Genomic DNA, 15,724 nt, shown 5'->3' with positions numbered 1-15,724 from the left:
GTTGATATAAGAACTTCCAAGGTATAATAAAAAGAGGGGGGGGGGGAGACTGAATGGCATTCCAACAGAATTACTTACCTTTGAGAAGCCTGCACGGTATACAGATTCCACTTATACTTGGAAAGAAATGGACAAATCTATGAAACGGTAAAAAAAAAAAAGAAAAGAAAAGAAAGGAAAACATCGACTGACACTTGATGATGATCAGAATACATATAAAGCAAGGAGTCAATGAAGAGGATCCGTTTTCATCTTCCACTGCCTTCATTCAATTAACAGATGAGAAATTGAAAAAGAAGAAAAATGATTATGAATCGCTTGTTTCTACCGGAGTGGACTATAGATCCTTAGAGGGCAATAAAGTACGAGCTGCGCATGAAGAGGATGAGGAAGAAGAAGAAGAAGAAGGCGAGAGTTATAATGATATGATTCGACGTCGTACGATTGAATTCAACCAGAGATTAGATCAAGAACCAGAGAATGTTCAGCTCTGGTTAGACTTTATCCAATTTCAGGACGAGGCAGCCGAAGGTCTGTCAACGACAAAAAATCAAACCAGTCTCAACGAGGTCAAGATCAGTATCTTTCAAAAGGCACTCCAGCACAATCCAAGAGATGAACGGCTCATCTTGGCCTATTTGGCATGTGGTGCCACTATCTGGGACACACTTTATTTATTAAGAGAATGGGATCAACAGCTCAAGCTATACCCGGATTCCATCAAACTCTGGTCAGAATACATGAATACGAGGCAAACTAACTTTGCTAGCTTTTCGTTTACAGAATGCGTGGGTGTATTTGAAGATGCTCTGCGGGTACTAAAAGATCAACCAGGTGGTAGCAGAGAAGATAAGGAGTGTCTGTGTGTTTACGTGGTACTAAGAGCATGTTTGATGATGAAACAAGCTGGTTATTACGAAAGAGCCTACTCAACCATGCAGGCCATTGTGGAATACAATCTGTTTACACCAGCAGGAATGACGGACAAGCTGAATGCATTTATGGAATTTTGGGATGGAGAAGTACCCCGGTTTGGTGAGGAAGGAGCACAAGGATGGTGTCAGTATGTCCTAGAAAGAACAGAGCACGAGTATGCAGTGCAGCATCAAGAAGAAGAAGAGTTGGACAGTATAAATGATTGGATAAAGCGTGAAAGAGAGACGGATGAAACATGTCGGCTCCCTATGCGTATGTCGCAATTAGAGGACGGCCGTGTGGATGAGGATCCTTACCGTATCGTTTTATTCGATGACATTCAACCCTTCCTGTTTAACATCTCTACCGACGCAGCTCGTCAGACACTGATTTATAGCCTCTTTGTCTTCTTGGGACTTGTCTATACGCCTCCTGACGTGGGCACTAATACCCATTTCTTCACAGACACCTTCACACAAAACGATTTACCTCTTGACCGATTCTGGCCCCCACAAGATCACAATCGACCCTTGGTTTGGTATGTATCGGGTGTACCGATGGAGCCTGAACAGGCGGTTGCAGAACAAGATCCATTTTCAATTCCTCCCTCATATCCTATTGGACTGTCTGAACTTTTTGTTCAGCAGGGGCATTGGTTCAAAGCTCTCAAGAATAGGTATCCTTCAGTAGATCAAAAGTTTACGAAAAATGTCTTTGAACAACTACTCAAATTACAAAAAGACGTACACCTGACGCTTTGCTACCTGTCTTTTGAATCCAATCGCGACTATAAAGCGTAAGTTGCTATATGAAAACAACAAAACGATACTGACATGGATTTTTGTAGTGGTCAAAGGTTGGCAAAGAATCTTTTGAAAGAGGAAAGAACAAATCTGGTGTTATGGACCGCTTATGCACAAATGGAAAAGAGCCATAACAAGATAGATAAGGCAAGTAAAAATGTCATTTTCATCCAATTTTTTTTTTAATCATCAAATCAACACAGGCACGAAAGGTCTACTTGACTGCATTGTCCATGTATCGTACTTTTAATGAATCAGAACAGTTTATGGCACCCGTGATGTACTGTATGTTTGCTAAATTAGAAATGGAAAATGACAGAGCGGCTGAAGCGTTAAAGATTTTGGTTTCCATGTCAACTGATACATCGTATGGTAAGCTTACCGTTTTCTTGTTTCAATTGCCTACTAAAAATGAATGTATGTAGATCACAACACACCACTGCCTACAACTCCCTCCATATTAAAAGCAAGAGAGGTAAATGCTTATGCATTCTAGGTTAAAACAAACGTACTAAATAGCTTGCTAGTACTATGCACAAAGAACTTTACAATTATCTCTGCTATCCGACTCCGAAGTGGAACGACAGGTAGGGATCAGTCTAGTCATTTGCTCAGCCCTCTTTGAATACTTGAGCAGTGGCCTTGATCATGCATGTCGAGTATTTGAACGCGCTCTGGATTATATCAAAGAAAGGCAGGCAGAGAGAGGCTATGTGTCTGAAATCATTATGACCGAATACGCCAATATGCTATACCGACATGCGAAATATCATCAATTTGAAGGTGGATTTCAACCGCGTATCATGAGAGGTGTCATGGAAAGGTCCATTCAATTATTTCCTAACAATACCATGTTTTTCGCATTTTATATTTGGAATGAATCAAGAGCTAAAGTATTCAATCGAGTCCAAAAGCTGTTTAATGATTCTCTTAGCAAGTAAATAGTATTTTTGTTTTAAATAATCTATCTATTTCTAATTGTATATTTTTTAGGGAATCCAATGTTGTATTATGGTTATCTGCTATATACAATGAGTTGCATCGATATAAGCCATATCAAACTAACTTAGTAAGAGATTTATTTGAAAGAGCCATTCAAGATGTCAAGTAAATAGTATTAAAGCATCTTGATTATGAATGCCATATTAATCGCATACTGTAGTACCAAGAGTTCAATTATTATATGGAAAAATTATATTGAATTTGAATTGATGCAAAAGAATATAGAAAAGGCAAAGGCTCTATTTTACAGATCTTTAAGAGACTGTCCTTGGTCAAAAGGTAAAGTGCATGAAATACACATGAAGTAGAAGCTAAATTTTTTGTCTTTTAGAATTATATTTGCTTGGAATTAATAACTTTAAGCAAACTATGGACAATAAGGAATTGAATGAATTGGCAAGTTTAATGATCGAAAAAGAAATTCGACTTCGAAACCCAATAACAGATATAATATAAAAAACCTGTATTTTTGTAAAAAGAAAAAAAAATCACAGAAATTCATAAGGCACGTAAAAGCAATGTTCGACTTGAGAACTATGTGTCTTGGTTGATTTCAGAAATCAATAAAAAAAAACTTTTATTGCTGAAATGTGATATATATTGCCAGCTGCTTATTAGTTTATTAGCATTTCACACAGAAAGAAGTAAAATGATAAGTTCCAAAAGTAAAGGCAAGAAGTTGGACATGTTCAGTTGATATAAGATGAAGATTTTCAGCCCAGAAGCAACCAAATCCTCAAGTAGACGTGTCTTTCTTAAAATAAAAGTTTGCCAAATAATTCTATACAACAGTAGCAAAAACCTAAACATTGAAGGGGGGTTTGTTGTACTGTTACATTGTCTTTTACACGATAGACTTCACTGTAGCCTCAGCAGTTTCTCACATGACCGTGAGACGATTTGCTTGCAAAATACACTTTTACAGGAAAAAAAAAAAAAAGCCCCTTGCAACCTTGTTTTATTTTAAAGATGCTGTCAAAAATATATGCAAAGACTTTGACTAAAAACTTGGTATTGAGTAATAACACAATAAAGAGATTCACACTCACTTTGAAAAGTTCCCAACTACTGCAAAACGAAATTATGCCAACCATGCCTCCAGCAATTTCGTAAAGATAGTTGAAGTAGGACCTAGGGACGGTTTACAAAACGAAAAGACGCTTGTACCTGCATCTGTTAAGGTAAAGTTAGTAGAAAGGCTGTCCGATGATGGCTTACCTGCAGTTGAGGTAACAAGTTTTGTTAGTCCCAAATGGGTACCTCAGGTAAAACAAAGATATCAAGGGAAAAAAAAAAAAATGGCACTTATACATAGATTAGATGGGCGATAACAAAGAAGTTTTTACATCCTTCCAAAAAAAGTTGGGAGTGGATTATCCAGTATTAGTACCGAATTTGAAAGGTCTTGCTGGCGCAACAGCTGCCGGAGCTAAAGAGGTTGCTTTATTTACCGCTGTTACCGATACATTTAATCGAAAAAATACCAATTGCTCAACTGAAGAATCTCTTGCAAGAGCAAAGGACATCATAAAAGAAGCTTTAGATCAAAACTTAAAAGTGAGAGGGTAAAAAACAGACCGATAGTGTTGTTATTACCTTCCTAAACTGTATATCAGTTATCTATCTTGTGTTTTAGGCTGTCCTTATGAAGGAAGCGTGCATCCTGAAAAAGTGGCTTCTTTAGCAAAGAAATTGTACGAAGCAGGATGTTATGAAATCAGCTTAGGCGATACGATTGGTGTAGGTACAGCTGGATCCATGGGCACCTTACTGGAACACGTGTTAAAAGTGGTGCCTGCTCATACCGTTGCTGTACACTGCCATGATACGTATGGACAAGCATTAGCCAACATCTTGAAAGCGTTAGAGTACGGCATTCGAGTGGTCGATAGCTCTGTTGCGGGTTTAGGTGGATGTCCTTATGCACCCGGTGCCAAGGGTAATGTAGCAACAGAAGACGTAGTTTATATGTTGCACGGATTGGGATATAAAACGAATGTCAACCTTGATAGCTTAATCGAGACAGGACAATGGATCTCTGATAAACTGGGTAGGCCGACTAGTTCTAGAGCGGGTGCAGCATTGATGTTGGCTAAAAAGCGTCAACAAGAATTAGAAAAATCAAAATTATAATTAAAGCAAAGCATGGTTTACGTTTAACTCGGAAAAAAAATGTAGACTGAAAGCTTCCAGATGATATTTTTTTGATGTGTAATTGAAAATGAGTTAGCTTTATTTTAGAGACAAAAGCAGTGAGTAAAATAAAATAAAGTAGCTTTTTTTTTAGATGAACTATAATTTGTATTGGACAAGGCATGAATAAACAAACTTACATTAATGCACATTCATATAACGTGCAAGTCAAAAACAACTTTATCCATCTTATTCCCTATTATAGTTTGTAGCAATACTGTACTTGAAAACCTTCTGCCAGCTGAATTAAATCCTTTGTCAAACTCTGACAACTGTTGTGTGTGCTTAACTTTTACATTTAACAGCTGATTGTCGGGCAAACGCATACACACATACACTAGACAAGTAATTATGCTCCTTTTTTTTTTTTTCAGGGAGAGCAGTTTTATGCAAATAATCAAGCAGTCACCAGCTAACAAAAAAAAAAAAATTAAAAAAAATGTTGGGATTCTCTTCAGATTTTTCACAATGTCAATGAGAAAGATTGCAGCTGTTATTGGGAGTTCAGGCATTGGAAAATCAAAACTAGCTGTTGAATTATGTAAAGCATTACATGGGCAGGCTATCAACGCGGATGCTTTACAAGTAAAGTACACAGAAAAATATAATAATGGTATAATATTCTTAATAGCATAAAAAAGGTATATAAAGGCCTTGACATCATTACCAATAAAATGCCAGTGAATGAAAGAGAAGGTGTCAAACATCATTTGATGGATTTTTTAAACCCTGAAGAAGAATATAAAGTGACAGAGTTTTTGAAGGATGCATCGAATAAAGTACGTGCAAAGGAAGGATAAGACCCATGTTTAAGCAAATATTGCAATAGATTGAGTCGATTTCAGAGCAAAATCAGCTTCCAGTGATAGTAGGAGGAACGAATTATTATATTCAATCATTGATTTGGAATAATAGCTTAATTGGACAAAAAGATAAAGGTCCTACACTAAATGATTTTCCTGAATTAGACAAATTGGAAACAAGCGAACTTTATGAGCGCTTAAGCCAAGCAGACCCAGTCATGGCTAATAAATGGCACCCTTCAGATAGACGAAAAATATTAAGAAGCCTAAAGGTAAATAGTAAAGAAATCAAGAAAAAAGAAGAGAAAATTTACCAAGCGACAAAGATATTTCATCAAACAGGGCAGCCACAAAGTGAAATCATCAAGTTACAAAAAGAACAAAATGAGTCTGATGGTTTAAAACCAAGATACAGATCACTTATCTTTTGGATCTATGCAGAGCCTTCTAAGCTAAACCCTCGTTTGGATGCTCGAGTGGATCAAATGATCGAAACAGGCTTATTTGATGAGATTAAGGATTTGAGGAATAGAGTTGTACAAGGTTTAGTCAAGATGCCTGATTATGACGTAGAAAGATACCAACGCGGACTATGGCAAGCCATTGGATATAAAGAATTCGATCCTTATTTCAATGCACTAGAAGAAGGCAAAGAAGAAACAGAGTTACTAAAAATTAAAGTTGAATGCACTGAGCGAATGAAGGCAGCAACGAGACGTTATGCTAAAAGACAAATTCAATGGATTCGTAATAAGCTTTTACCAACTGTATTAAATTCCAAAGGAGATGATGTACTGGTATATGTACTAGATGCTAATGGTAATAATAATGATAATAAAAAAAGAAAGAAAAAGAGATTAAAGCGTATGTTAAAATAGATTTGGAAAGTTGGAATTTAAATGTAAAAGATGAAGCCATAAAAATAGCCAAAGCATTTCAAAACAATTTACCTATGCCATCCCCTACAAGTTTGAGTGAAACAGCAGAAACTATGCTTACGTTATCAGAAAATGCTCAGGAGTAAGAAAATTGCGCATCTTATGTTACATAAGTACTGAATTAATTTAAATATAGCACGCAATCAAGAGTATTAAACTGGAAGAAATACGTATGCGACGTCTGTAAGTCAGATAAAGGAGAACCATTACAATTAAATGGTGATATAGAGTGGCAACAGCATAAAAAAAGCAGGTATCATAGAAAATATGTAAAACATTTGAAAGTAGAAGCTATGCGTAAAGCTTATATGGAATTAAAAAAACAAGAAAACGCGTAATAATATATAAAAAGTTTAAATATAAATATACTTTGATGTTTAGACTATCTGTTTATTTTAATCATTATAAAATAACATTTTACTTTCCATGGTTATATTACACTTTCGCGTATTTTTTATTACTCGAGGATGGCAAGTCTGTGGCAGCCTTAGTTAAAGGAAGAGAACATTTTTCTATGAAGAAAACATCCTTGCCATAATGTCAGACCTATTAAGCGTAATTTCAAACAATTCTTACTCTATAAAGATCCTAAAACATGAAGATAAAATGATTAGATAATAGTTACGATAAAAGTTTATAAATGTCCCTTTGATAAACAAGGCTTCATACAAGCGAATATTCAAGCACAACTGCATGAATATTGCTTACGAATTTAACTTGAATATACCCAACTTATTTTAAAATAATTGACTAAAAGTGCTTGTGTAGTATTAAACCTCTTTATTTATTTTCTGTGATGTTCATCTCGTAACTTCTAGAAAGTGCAGAATATTGCTCGAACGCTTCGTGTTTAACTAATGAAGTAATTCACACGTGGAAATGCGCTGTCCTTTTCTTCTTACATGAGTAAAATCAATTGTTAGTTATAAGATATAAATATCATTAGTTTTGTATGATAGTGTTTCGAATTGGCACTTGTTTCTTAATCGAAGTTATTAAGATTTAATTGTGTGAGACAGTTGGACTAGCTGAATCGAATCATCGCCATATTCGAAAAGGCTCTAGAATTGAGCTAAAAGACAAATAGTATTGATACACACTCCCTGTTTATGATATCAACATGCAGATATCAAGATAGCATGCGCTTGATCAAGTGCATATAAGCAAATTCTGCTTATTAAAATATGAAGCATACATAGGCCGATCAATTTGTGTGATATATTTCCGTTGTTCTCCTATTATCATTTTTTATTTTATTGTAAAGAATAGTTAATACTTACAGCATACCATGATGATATACAAACCAGTATTATAGGGTAAATCAATATAACCAATATGTAAAATATTATTTGTAAATAAGTTATAGTGAAAAGTAGGAATATTGATGTCATAAACGGAGTAAGGAATTTCTGCAAAAATACGGAAGCCGTACAACCATACAGCCTGATTTTAAAAGAATGCTCTACTATGCATTATCGAAACAAACCACAGTGTAAATATTGAGATGCTTTGCTAGCTTTATATAGAAAGTGGCGTATTTTATCAAAATTGGTACAGTATTTAATTTTCAAGCCATACTAAAGAATAAATTGCAATATAAAAAACTGGGCCCATGCATTCTTTGTATACATCCTTGAATTATGTTCAGGTAAAATTTATTTGCCTATGAAGCAAACTTTTTAATATTCTGTGCTTCTATTTGTTTGGATGGAATTAAAGAAGCAAAATATGAAGTAAAAAAGAAGCGATAAAGTATAATATTTTCTGAATGTCACCCTAACTTGGCATTTTTATATACGGGTTGTATTATAAAATGTACAAAAACGCGAAGTTGCTTTTTGAAGATAATATTTATTTTTCTTTAAATAAAGTCGTTTATGTGTTTTGCTTTCTCTATGGTAATTCATTGGAAACTTATCTTTAAAGATCATCATTTTTGGCCTCAGGAAGTAGTAGCAAGAGCCACTAGGCATATCCTCAAAATTCATAAGGAAAACAATAGTTGTTCACCGCAAGATTAATACAAAGAATTTTTCTGTTCTGTTCTCTGCCTCAGGTTTCGTAACCGTAATCAAACTTAGCACAAATTACAAAACACAAATAACAAAAAAAAAGTACTTTATTTACTACTTGTAATGGTGTACGTCTTGCGATACCTGAATAGGATCCTCCTTCTATGAAAAAAGGAGTCATATTCCGATGTCGATACAAAAAAAAAAGGAGAGAATATGTACGGTGGTAATGATTGCCTAAAACGCCAATATCCTTAAAAAAAAAAAGCAGTGGTAAAAAATAACTTAGCAGATCAGGTTTTTTGATTTAGAGTAGTACAAAATGGTCTTTTGTCGACTTTATTCTTTTTGACAGAATCATATTTTCCATGCAGAATTTAGCGTTTATACGAATAAAAAGGCATTACTTTATACAAAATATCGGAAGAACAATGTCATGTTTGGTTTTGATATAAATATGGCTATATTGCCTTTTTTTTGTACTTTTTCACATATACTTTTTCTTTTTTTCATTTTATTCCACCTCATCAACCCGTTTGTGTGTGCGTTCTTCTTTCTTTTTCTTATACTTGAATGCTTCATAAAAAAAGACCAAATCCTTTAGATCATGAACCATACACAAACAAAAAGAAAGTACTTAATCCTCAGGAACTACCCTCTATCAATTTGGATATCAACTTCCATAAGCTTACTTCCCAACGAAGTATACCTGCATTCTTACACAAGCTATTTAAGTAAGATTTAAAGAAAAAAAAAGGAGAGGTGAGGTGGTAGTGGGGGAACAGTGACTTTAGAAATGGGAGCAAACGAATATGCACATTTGTTTTGGGAGAAAAAGAAGGGCATAAATTCAAGTTCAGATACTTAAATACATTTGTGTATAGTATGGTGAGTGATCCCACAACAGACTATCTTATTCGATGGTCACCAGAAGGGAAGTCATTTTTAGGTAATAAACGGAACTAGGCTTACAGATTACTCAACTGTATTAAATAGTACAAGACCATGAAACTTTTGCTAAAACAGTCTTGCCAAAGTTTTACAGACATAATACATTTGCCTCTTTTGTCCGTCAATTGAATATGTATGATTTCCATAAAATTCCTCACATCAAACAAGGAGTACTGGCTAACGAGAGTACGATGGTAGATGGTGAGTTGTGGGAGTTTAACAATTCTTATTTTCAAAGAGATCGAGAAGATCTTTTGACAATGGTAACACGTAAAAAGAACCGTGATCGAGACGAAATTACTAGTGATAGAATGAGCCTAAAAGCTCTCTTCACAGAGATGGCCACCATGAAAAGTCAACAAGATAGCCTCATCAGCAATCTAGAGGAGTTACGCAGCTATAACGATGTCATTTGGCAAGAAGCGTTGGAAGCGAGAGAAAAATGTCAAAGACAACAACAGATCATTTCAAAGATTTTACAGTTTCTTAGTCTTGTGTTCTCAAATGACCATTCCATTATTTATGCGTCTCAAAATCAGAGAAGACAACAATACAATTGCTTCACGGACAGTAATAAAGAAAGTAGCACGACTACTTCAAGGAAAAGCAGCGAAGGTGGTAAAAATAAGCAAACAGGAAATACAAATTTAATAAAGCTTTTTTATAGCTAATATTGCATCCACACCTGTACGCAAGCAACAGCACAGAAACACAAGGGACGAAACAAGACAGTTTTATTTTGATAATCAAATGCCTTACCATCCGAATTCCATTCTAACAACATATCAAGACATTGACGAACTTGAGCGAAATTTAGAAGAGCTGATTACACGATTTGATACAAATCAACCTATTTTAAAAGACACGAATGATTTTGAATCCCAACTGAAGCAAAACTGTAATCCATTTCATAACACAATATCTAAAGCCGATTATGTTTATTCAAACAAAGTGATTGATACTAATGAATTATTAAATAAGCATAATGATTTTCAACAAGGTACAGCTAACTCTTCAAATTGGTACTTTGAACAGTTAGTAAAAGAAGTCGATTCATTCCCTAAAAAAATAATTTCTACCAGCAGTGATCTCAGTCGTACTATCCAAACTTCTGTAACGAACCCTCAAATTACAAATTCCGTTATTTGTACAAACAGTTCAATCGAGGACTTCGTCAACAAACAGAAAAATCCAGAGCAAAATATCCCACCGTTTTCACAGAATTATGACACAAATGCAGCCGCCACAATCGCTACTGCAGCAGCTGTCTCTCGCGACAGACAAATATTTAAAGCTCACCAAAGTGAATTTTGCTTTACAGCCCCACATTCGACTATCAAATACTCAACCAAATCAAGCATGTATCCTTATTACCCTTCCACTTAGCAAAATTAATTTTTTGGCCAACATTTTCATAAACTATATAAACCAAGGCAGCCATCATTTATTAATCAACTCTATGTGAATAAGTATAAATTTTTATAATATGAGAAATTATGTATAAGTAATAATAGCGTGTACAAATGGAACTGTGGTGTTTTTTAACAAATACATCATCACTCTTTATATTAAACAGTCATATCTCTCTTTTTAAATAATGTTTTTCGACGATTCCATAAGTTTCTAAAGCTGTCCCATCCACGAAGGATTTGATACAAAAGAATAGCAGTATAGGTAGGAAGTCCAATACCATCCAGTTGGAAATTACCCCATTTTAATGTTGTTTGCATAGCTGCACCAATCACAACAGGAACACCGGCTACAAGCATATTTCTTGAATCTTTGAAATCAACTTGGTTTTCTACCCATATTCTTGCTCCAGAGACAGTAATTAACCCAAAAAGGATGATTGACAATCCGCCAAACACGCCTTCAGGAATGGTGTGAATGGCTATAAAAATAGAGTTAATAGGGTATAAAATAAAAATACACCCTATTTTTACCTGCACCGAACTTTTGGATGAAACCTAAAATGATAGCAATGATAGCGGCGATTAGAAAAATCAAGGTAGAAAAGATTTGTGTAACAGCCTATTGTTATTTTTTTTTTAAATTAAGACCAAACTTATTATGTTTATATTTCACTTACCATCACCCCAATGTTTTCGGAATAAGTTGTTGTACCAGGTCCACCACCAGAAGCAGATACGATCGTAGCTATAGCATCACCTAAAATGGCGCGACCCAAATACTTATCCAGAGGCTTTTCCGCCATAGCGCCCACTGCCTTCAAATGACCCAAATTTTCTGCCAACAAAACAACACATACAGGAACAATGATACTAATTGCTTGACCTTCAAACTTTGGCTTGACGAATTTGGGAGCAGCGAACCATGAAGCTTCATAAACTTCTGTGTAATCAATCGCTGGTCCTGCACCTGACCAACCCACGCCAAAATTGATAAGATAGGCAATAATCATACCTATCAAAATAGGTATACGCTTCAGCATTCCAGGTGCGTAAATACTTATGAGTGAAATGAGCATAATCGTCGTAAAGGCCATCCAACCATCGAATGATGTTTGTGTAGCATTTTGAAACGCAGAAGTTGACAAGTGAATACCAATTGTCATGACAACAGATCCAGTCACCACTGTTAAAATTTTTCTGTTGTTAATTTGGCATACCCCAAATATGTATGTATCTTTTTATTTACCTGGTGGCATGATATATTCAATCCAACCATGTCCCACAAAGAATATAATCACTCCAATGAGGCCATAAACAATTCCACAAATAAGAATACCGCCAGCGGCTACATCTGTATGTTCATTATACCCTGCTGAAGGTGAATAATTGTATCCCGTAGCTGAAACGACAACACCAATAAAACCGAATGAAGAGCCCACATAAGATGGAACTTGTAATCAATGTTAGATAAAGTAGACTTCATATTCTTTCTCTTTACCTTTTCCACCCGTAATGACATAAAATATAATGGTTCCGATACCAGAAAAAAATAGAGCGGCTAAACAAATATTATGATTAAAATATGTGAGGATTTTTCAAATATATTATAGTACTGTTTGTATCTAATCCCATCATAAGTGGAGCTGTTATTTAGAGTTTAGTGATACCGTATCAATGCATGTTATAATCTATAGTATACCAAGGACAGTTGAACCAAACATGGCCAAAACATGCTGAATACCCATAAATAAACATTGGATCACAGGCGGTCTTTCGTCAATGTAAATGATACCTGATGGCCTTTTTGTTAGTACACTCTCAACATTTTTTGCTTTTTTACTTTTTACCTGAACGTTTTAGTTTGTATCTTGGAAAATAATTCAATAGTGTATGCTTTGAAAAGAATTTATGGGAAGTAGCTAAGTTGTCTATATTCTGATCGAGATGATCCTTTAGATCATGATCATGTATATTCATGACATGCTTCTCCATATTTAAGGAAATAATGAAATTGAAGAAAAAGAAGAATAAGAAAAATTTTCATTTGATGTATTATTATACGACCAATGAATTTGTATGACTGAATTTCTTGATTTGGAAGTAACTTTACTCGTTACACATCGATTTACATGCTATAAATGTTTTATTGACATAAAATATTTTTTTACTAAATTCTCTTTCTTTATGCTTTGTTTTGTCTATAGTCATTATTATTGTTACTACGGTTGTTACCACGGTAATATCCTCCTCTGCCACGGTAATTGCCTCCGCGTCCTCGGTGATAGTTGTGACGATATCGGGATTGGTCAGCAGTTGCCTGTCCAAATGTTTCCATATTCAGTTTACGTTCTTCTTGGAAGCGGTTACGACGAGGTTCACTAATTTTGAGGATCAGTATTGACCTATTCTCCTTGTGTAAAAGAGAGACTTACTTTTCTCGTTGTTCGCTGCGTTCCTTTGATTCGCAAGAGATATTATCAAAAAAGCTTGAACTCTAAGAATAAAGAAAAATTGAGCCATTTCTTAGTGTGCTTTTTTTAATTTTTCCTATTTACCTTGTTATAAAAACCATCAGAAGAATCTTCTGTTACTTCTTCTAAATCATCCACTTCATCCTTCTTTGTAAGTTCGTTTTTATCAAACTTTGCATTAGAAGCTTCGAAATCAAATTCTGAGGAAGGAACATTGAAATCCTGCTTGTTTCTGTTGTTTGCTTGTCTATCATTATTGTGGCGCTTACCACGATTATTTTCTTGACGACGATTATTTGAACGGTATTGCTCATCCAAGGATGCCTGCTTTGGTTCATCCACTGGGTTTAACTCACTCACTTTCTTGGCTAATTCTTCAATAGTAGCTTCATTGATAGTAGGCTGTTGAGCAGCAGCTTCCTCCAATTCTGCTTTCAATTCATCCAAGGTATCCTTTTCGAGCTGATCAACTTCAGGTTCCGGAAGAGTAGGCTTCCAATAGCTCTGTGCAGCCTGAGGAGGCTGTTGTGGAAATTGCTGCTTTTGCTTTTGCTTTTGCTGTTGTTGAGAAGGCTGCTGTGAATGCTGTTGCTGCTGTTGTTGTGGAACAACTGGGGATTGAAATGGTTGTTGTTGTTGTTGCTGCTGTTGAGGAGGTTGCATGTACATATTGCCACCCATGTATGGATTCATAGGAGGAGGATATCCACTCATGCTCTACACATGCACATTAGTATAAGAACACGTGCAAGTTTTCATTTTTTTTGACTTACCATAATAGCAGGGTCTTGAGGAAGACTTTGTGGAGGAGGAGGGGTAGGTTTTGGGGGTGCTTCAAAGACTTGAAGATCCTTTATGTCTGAACCACGAAAAACAACATAATCGAATACATGCTCGGAAGGAGGAATTTCTTCTTCGGAATTTCCTTTACGACCTTCAGTACCGAAAGAACGAACTAATGTATAGAAATAGATTTAATGATCGTTTTTAATAATTTTATAGACTGCATCTATCCATTACCTTGCTTCAATCCTACTGTAGAATCTTGAGCATTAATGCTGTGAAGAATACCAACATAACGGATATCACTCAAACTAATAAGCTATTTAAAACTTCAATAAATATTCTTTTTTCATTTAAGAAGAAAAGCCATACCGAGATTTTTGAACCAATATAATTTTCGCCTGACATAGTTTTATATTTTTTGATAAAAGAAAAGAAAAAGAAAATGTTGAAATAGAAAGGTATTATTGGCAGAATGTTTTTTTGCACATGACGCGCCTAGAAATAATCTTGGTACATTTCACCTTAAAACGATGACGCATTATAATTAACATTCCGACAGAGTTGATCCAAGCTATTAACAGTTTGCCGCTCATGATTATACGTAAGTTATCATTAACAACTTGTTTTTATTTCAGCCACGCCGATGAAAAGCATTGAAAAAAAAAGTGACGCGAGTGTTTTATTTCCTAAATTTGTTAGGCTTTGAAACCAGTGTGAAGGACAGTTACGATCTTGTTAAATGTTGTACCTGTCAAACAGCAGTAAACATGTTATGCTTTTTTATTTTAGACTTTTGAGTCTAGCAAAATGTGCATGTCAATTGTTGATCCTAAAGGCAACGGAAGCTATGGATTTAGAACCTTGACAATCATTTTTAATGGAGGAGCAATTCCTATAGCGAAAAAGGCACAAGTGAATTACAGAGTGGAAACACGATATATACACAGTCTGCTTTCATCTTTCTGTAAAAAGAAAAAAAAGAAAAAAGAAAAAAAAAAGTATTCAAAAGCTAGAGCACCAATTTATAAGTAACTAATAGGGTCGATAAAAAATAATATATTGAAATAACATTATTCTCACAAAGTTTATTAAGATCTTCAGAAGAGCTTTGAGTATTGTAATATATTTTTGCAGTAACAATTTCGCTTCTCAAGCATTAAATTTAGATATCAATTCTGCTTTAGATTCTACATTTCTATCCCATTTGTATGGTCCGATGCTTTTAGCAGACGGATTCATTATCCGAAAATAAAAAAAGATTGCCTTGCTATTATTGCATTTGTGAATTTGACATATAAAGCAATGATAGCAAATCATATTCCTTAAAGCTAACAGTGATGACTTTATATGTGGAGTGTTGCAGCTTGCGAATGGTTATTATCTCAATTGACGCGAATTCTGGCTATTCCGATTGGTATTTAGTATGTTACAATAGAGA

At 35.0% G+C, this 15,724-nt stretch overlaps 6 protein-coding genes across 6 annotated transcripts; 4 read left to right on the top strand and 2 right to left on the bottom strand.

Annotated features, from left to right (window-relative positions):
- Positions 1 to 127: 127 nt before the first annotated feature.
- Positions 128 to 3,176, top strand: RO3G_01798 (uncharacterized protein; the record flags this gene model as incomplete). The annotated part of the gene is made up of 9 exons (XM_067656389.1): positions 128 to 147; positions 209 to 1,711; positions 1,763 to 1,869; positions 2,022 to 2,090; positions 2,144 to 2,193; positions 2,246 to 2,655; positions 2,712 to 2,825; positions 2,881 to 2,999; positions 3,052 to 3,176. 9 exons carry the CDS (start codon positions 128 to 130, stop codon positions 3,174 to 3,176), a joined length of 2,517 nt encoding a protein of 838 aa, XP_067512490.1.
- An 864-nt stretch (positions 3,177 to 4,040) lies between these two features.
- RO3G_01797 (uncharacterized protein) lies at positions 4,041 to 4,853 on the top strand (the record flags this gene model as incomplete). The annotated part of the gene is made up of 2 exons (XM_067656388.1): positions 4,041 to 4,285; positions 4,337 to 4,853. 2 exons carry the CDS (start codon positions 4,041 to 4,043, stop codon positions 4,851 to 4,853), a joined length of 762 nt encoding a protein of 253 aa, XP_067512489.1.
- A 1,081-nt stretch (positions 4,854 to 5,934) lies between these two features.
- On the top strand, positions 5,935 to 7,067 carry RO3G_01796 (uncharacterized protein; the record flags this gene model as incomplete). Its single annotated transcript, XM_067656387.1, has 4 exons — positions 5,935 to 6,535; positions 6,595 to 6,736; positions 6,791 to 6,837; positions 7,036 to 7,067. The coding sequence occupies 4 exons, from the start codon at positions 5,935 to 5,937 to the stop codon at positions 7,065 to 7,067; spliced, it is 822 nt and encodes a 273-aa protein (XP_067512488.1).
- Positions 7,068 to 9,551: 2,484 nt separating this feature from the next.
- RO3G_01795 (uncharacterized protein) lies at positions 9,552 to 10,846 on the top strand (the record flags this gene model as incomplete). Its single annotated transcript, XM_067656386.1, has 4 exons — positions 9,552 to 9,615; positions 9,663 to 10,235; positions 10,285 to 10,730; positions 10,775 to 10,846. The coding sequence occupies 4 exons, from the start codon at positions 9,552 to 9,554 to the stop codon at positions 10,844 to 10,846; spliced, it is 1,155 nt and encodes a 384-aa protein (XP_067512487.1).
- A 339-nt stretch (positions 10,847 to 11,185) lies between these two features.
- RO3G_01794 (uncharacterized protein) lies at positions 11,186 to 12,774 on the bottom strand (the record flags this gene model as incomplete). The annotated part of the gene is made up of 6 exons (XM_067656385.1): positions 11,186 to 11,508; positions 11,561 to 11,648; positions 11,707 to 12,212; positions 12,276 to 12,479; positions 12,528 to 12,587; positions 12,729 to 12,774. The coding sequence occupies 6 exons, from the start codon at positions 12,772 to 12,774 to the stop codon at positions 11,186 to 11,188; spliced, it is 1,227 nt and encodes a 408-aa protein (XP_067512486.1).
- Positions 12,775 to 13,211: 437 nt separating this feature from the next.
- On the bottom strand, positions 13,212 to 14,691 carry RO3G_01793 (uncharacterized protein; the record flags this gene model as incomplete). The annotated part of the gene is made up of 6 exons (XM_067656384.1): positions 13,212 to 13,407; positions 13,462 to 13,523; positions 13,585 to 14,217; positions 14,274 to 14,455; positions 14,521 to 14,602; positions 14,656 to 14,691. The coding sequence occupies 6 exons, from the start codon at positions 14,689 to 14,691 to the stop codon at positions 13,212 to 13,214; spliced, it is 1,191 nt and encodes a 396-aa protein (XP_067512485.1).
- Between the last annotated feature and the right edge of the window lie 1,033 nt (positions 14,692 to 15,724).

The sequence above is a fragment of the Rhizopus delemar genome, genomic scaffold, assembly GCF_000149305.1.
Source record: "Rhizopus delemar RA 99-880 supercont3.1 genomic scaffold, whole genome shotgun sequence".
Lineage (NCBI taxonomy): Eukaryota > Fungi > Mucoromycota > Mucoromycetes > Mucorales > Rhizopodaceae > Rhizopus > Rhizopus delemar.
This window is presented reverse-complemented; position numbering and strand designations above follow the sequence as displayed.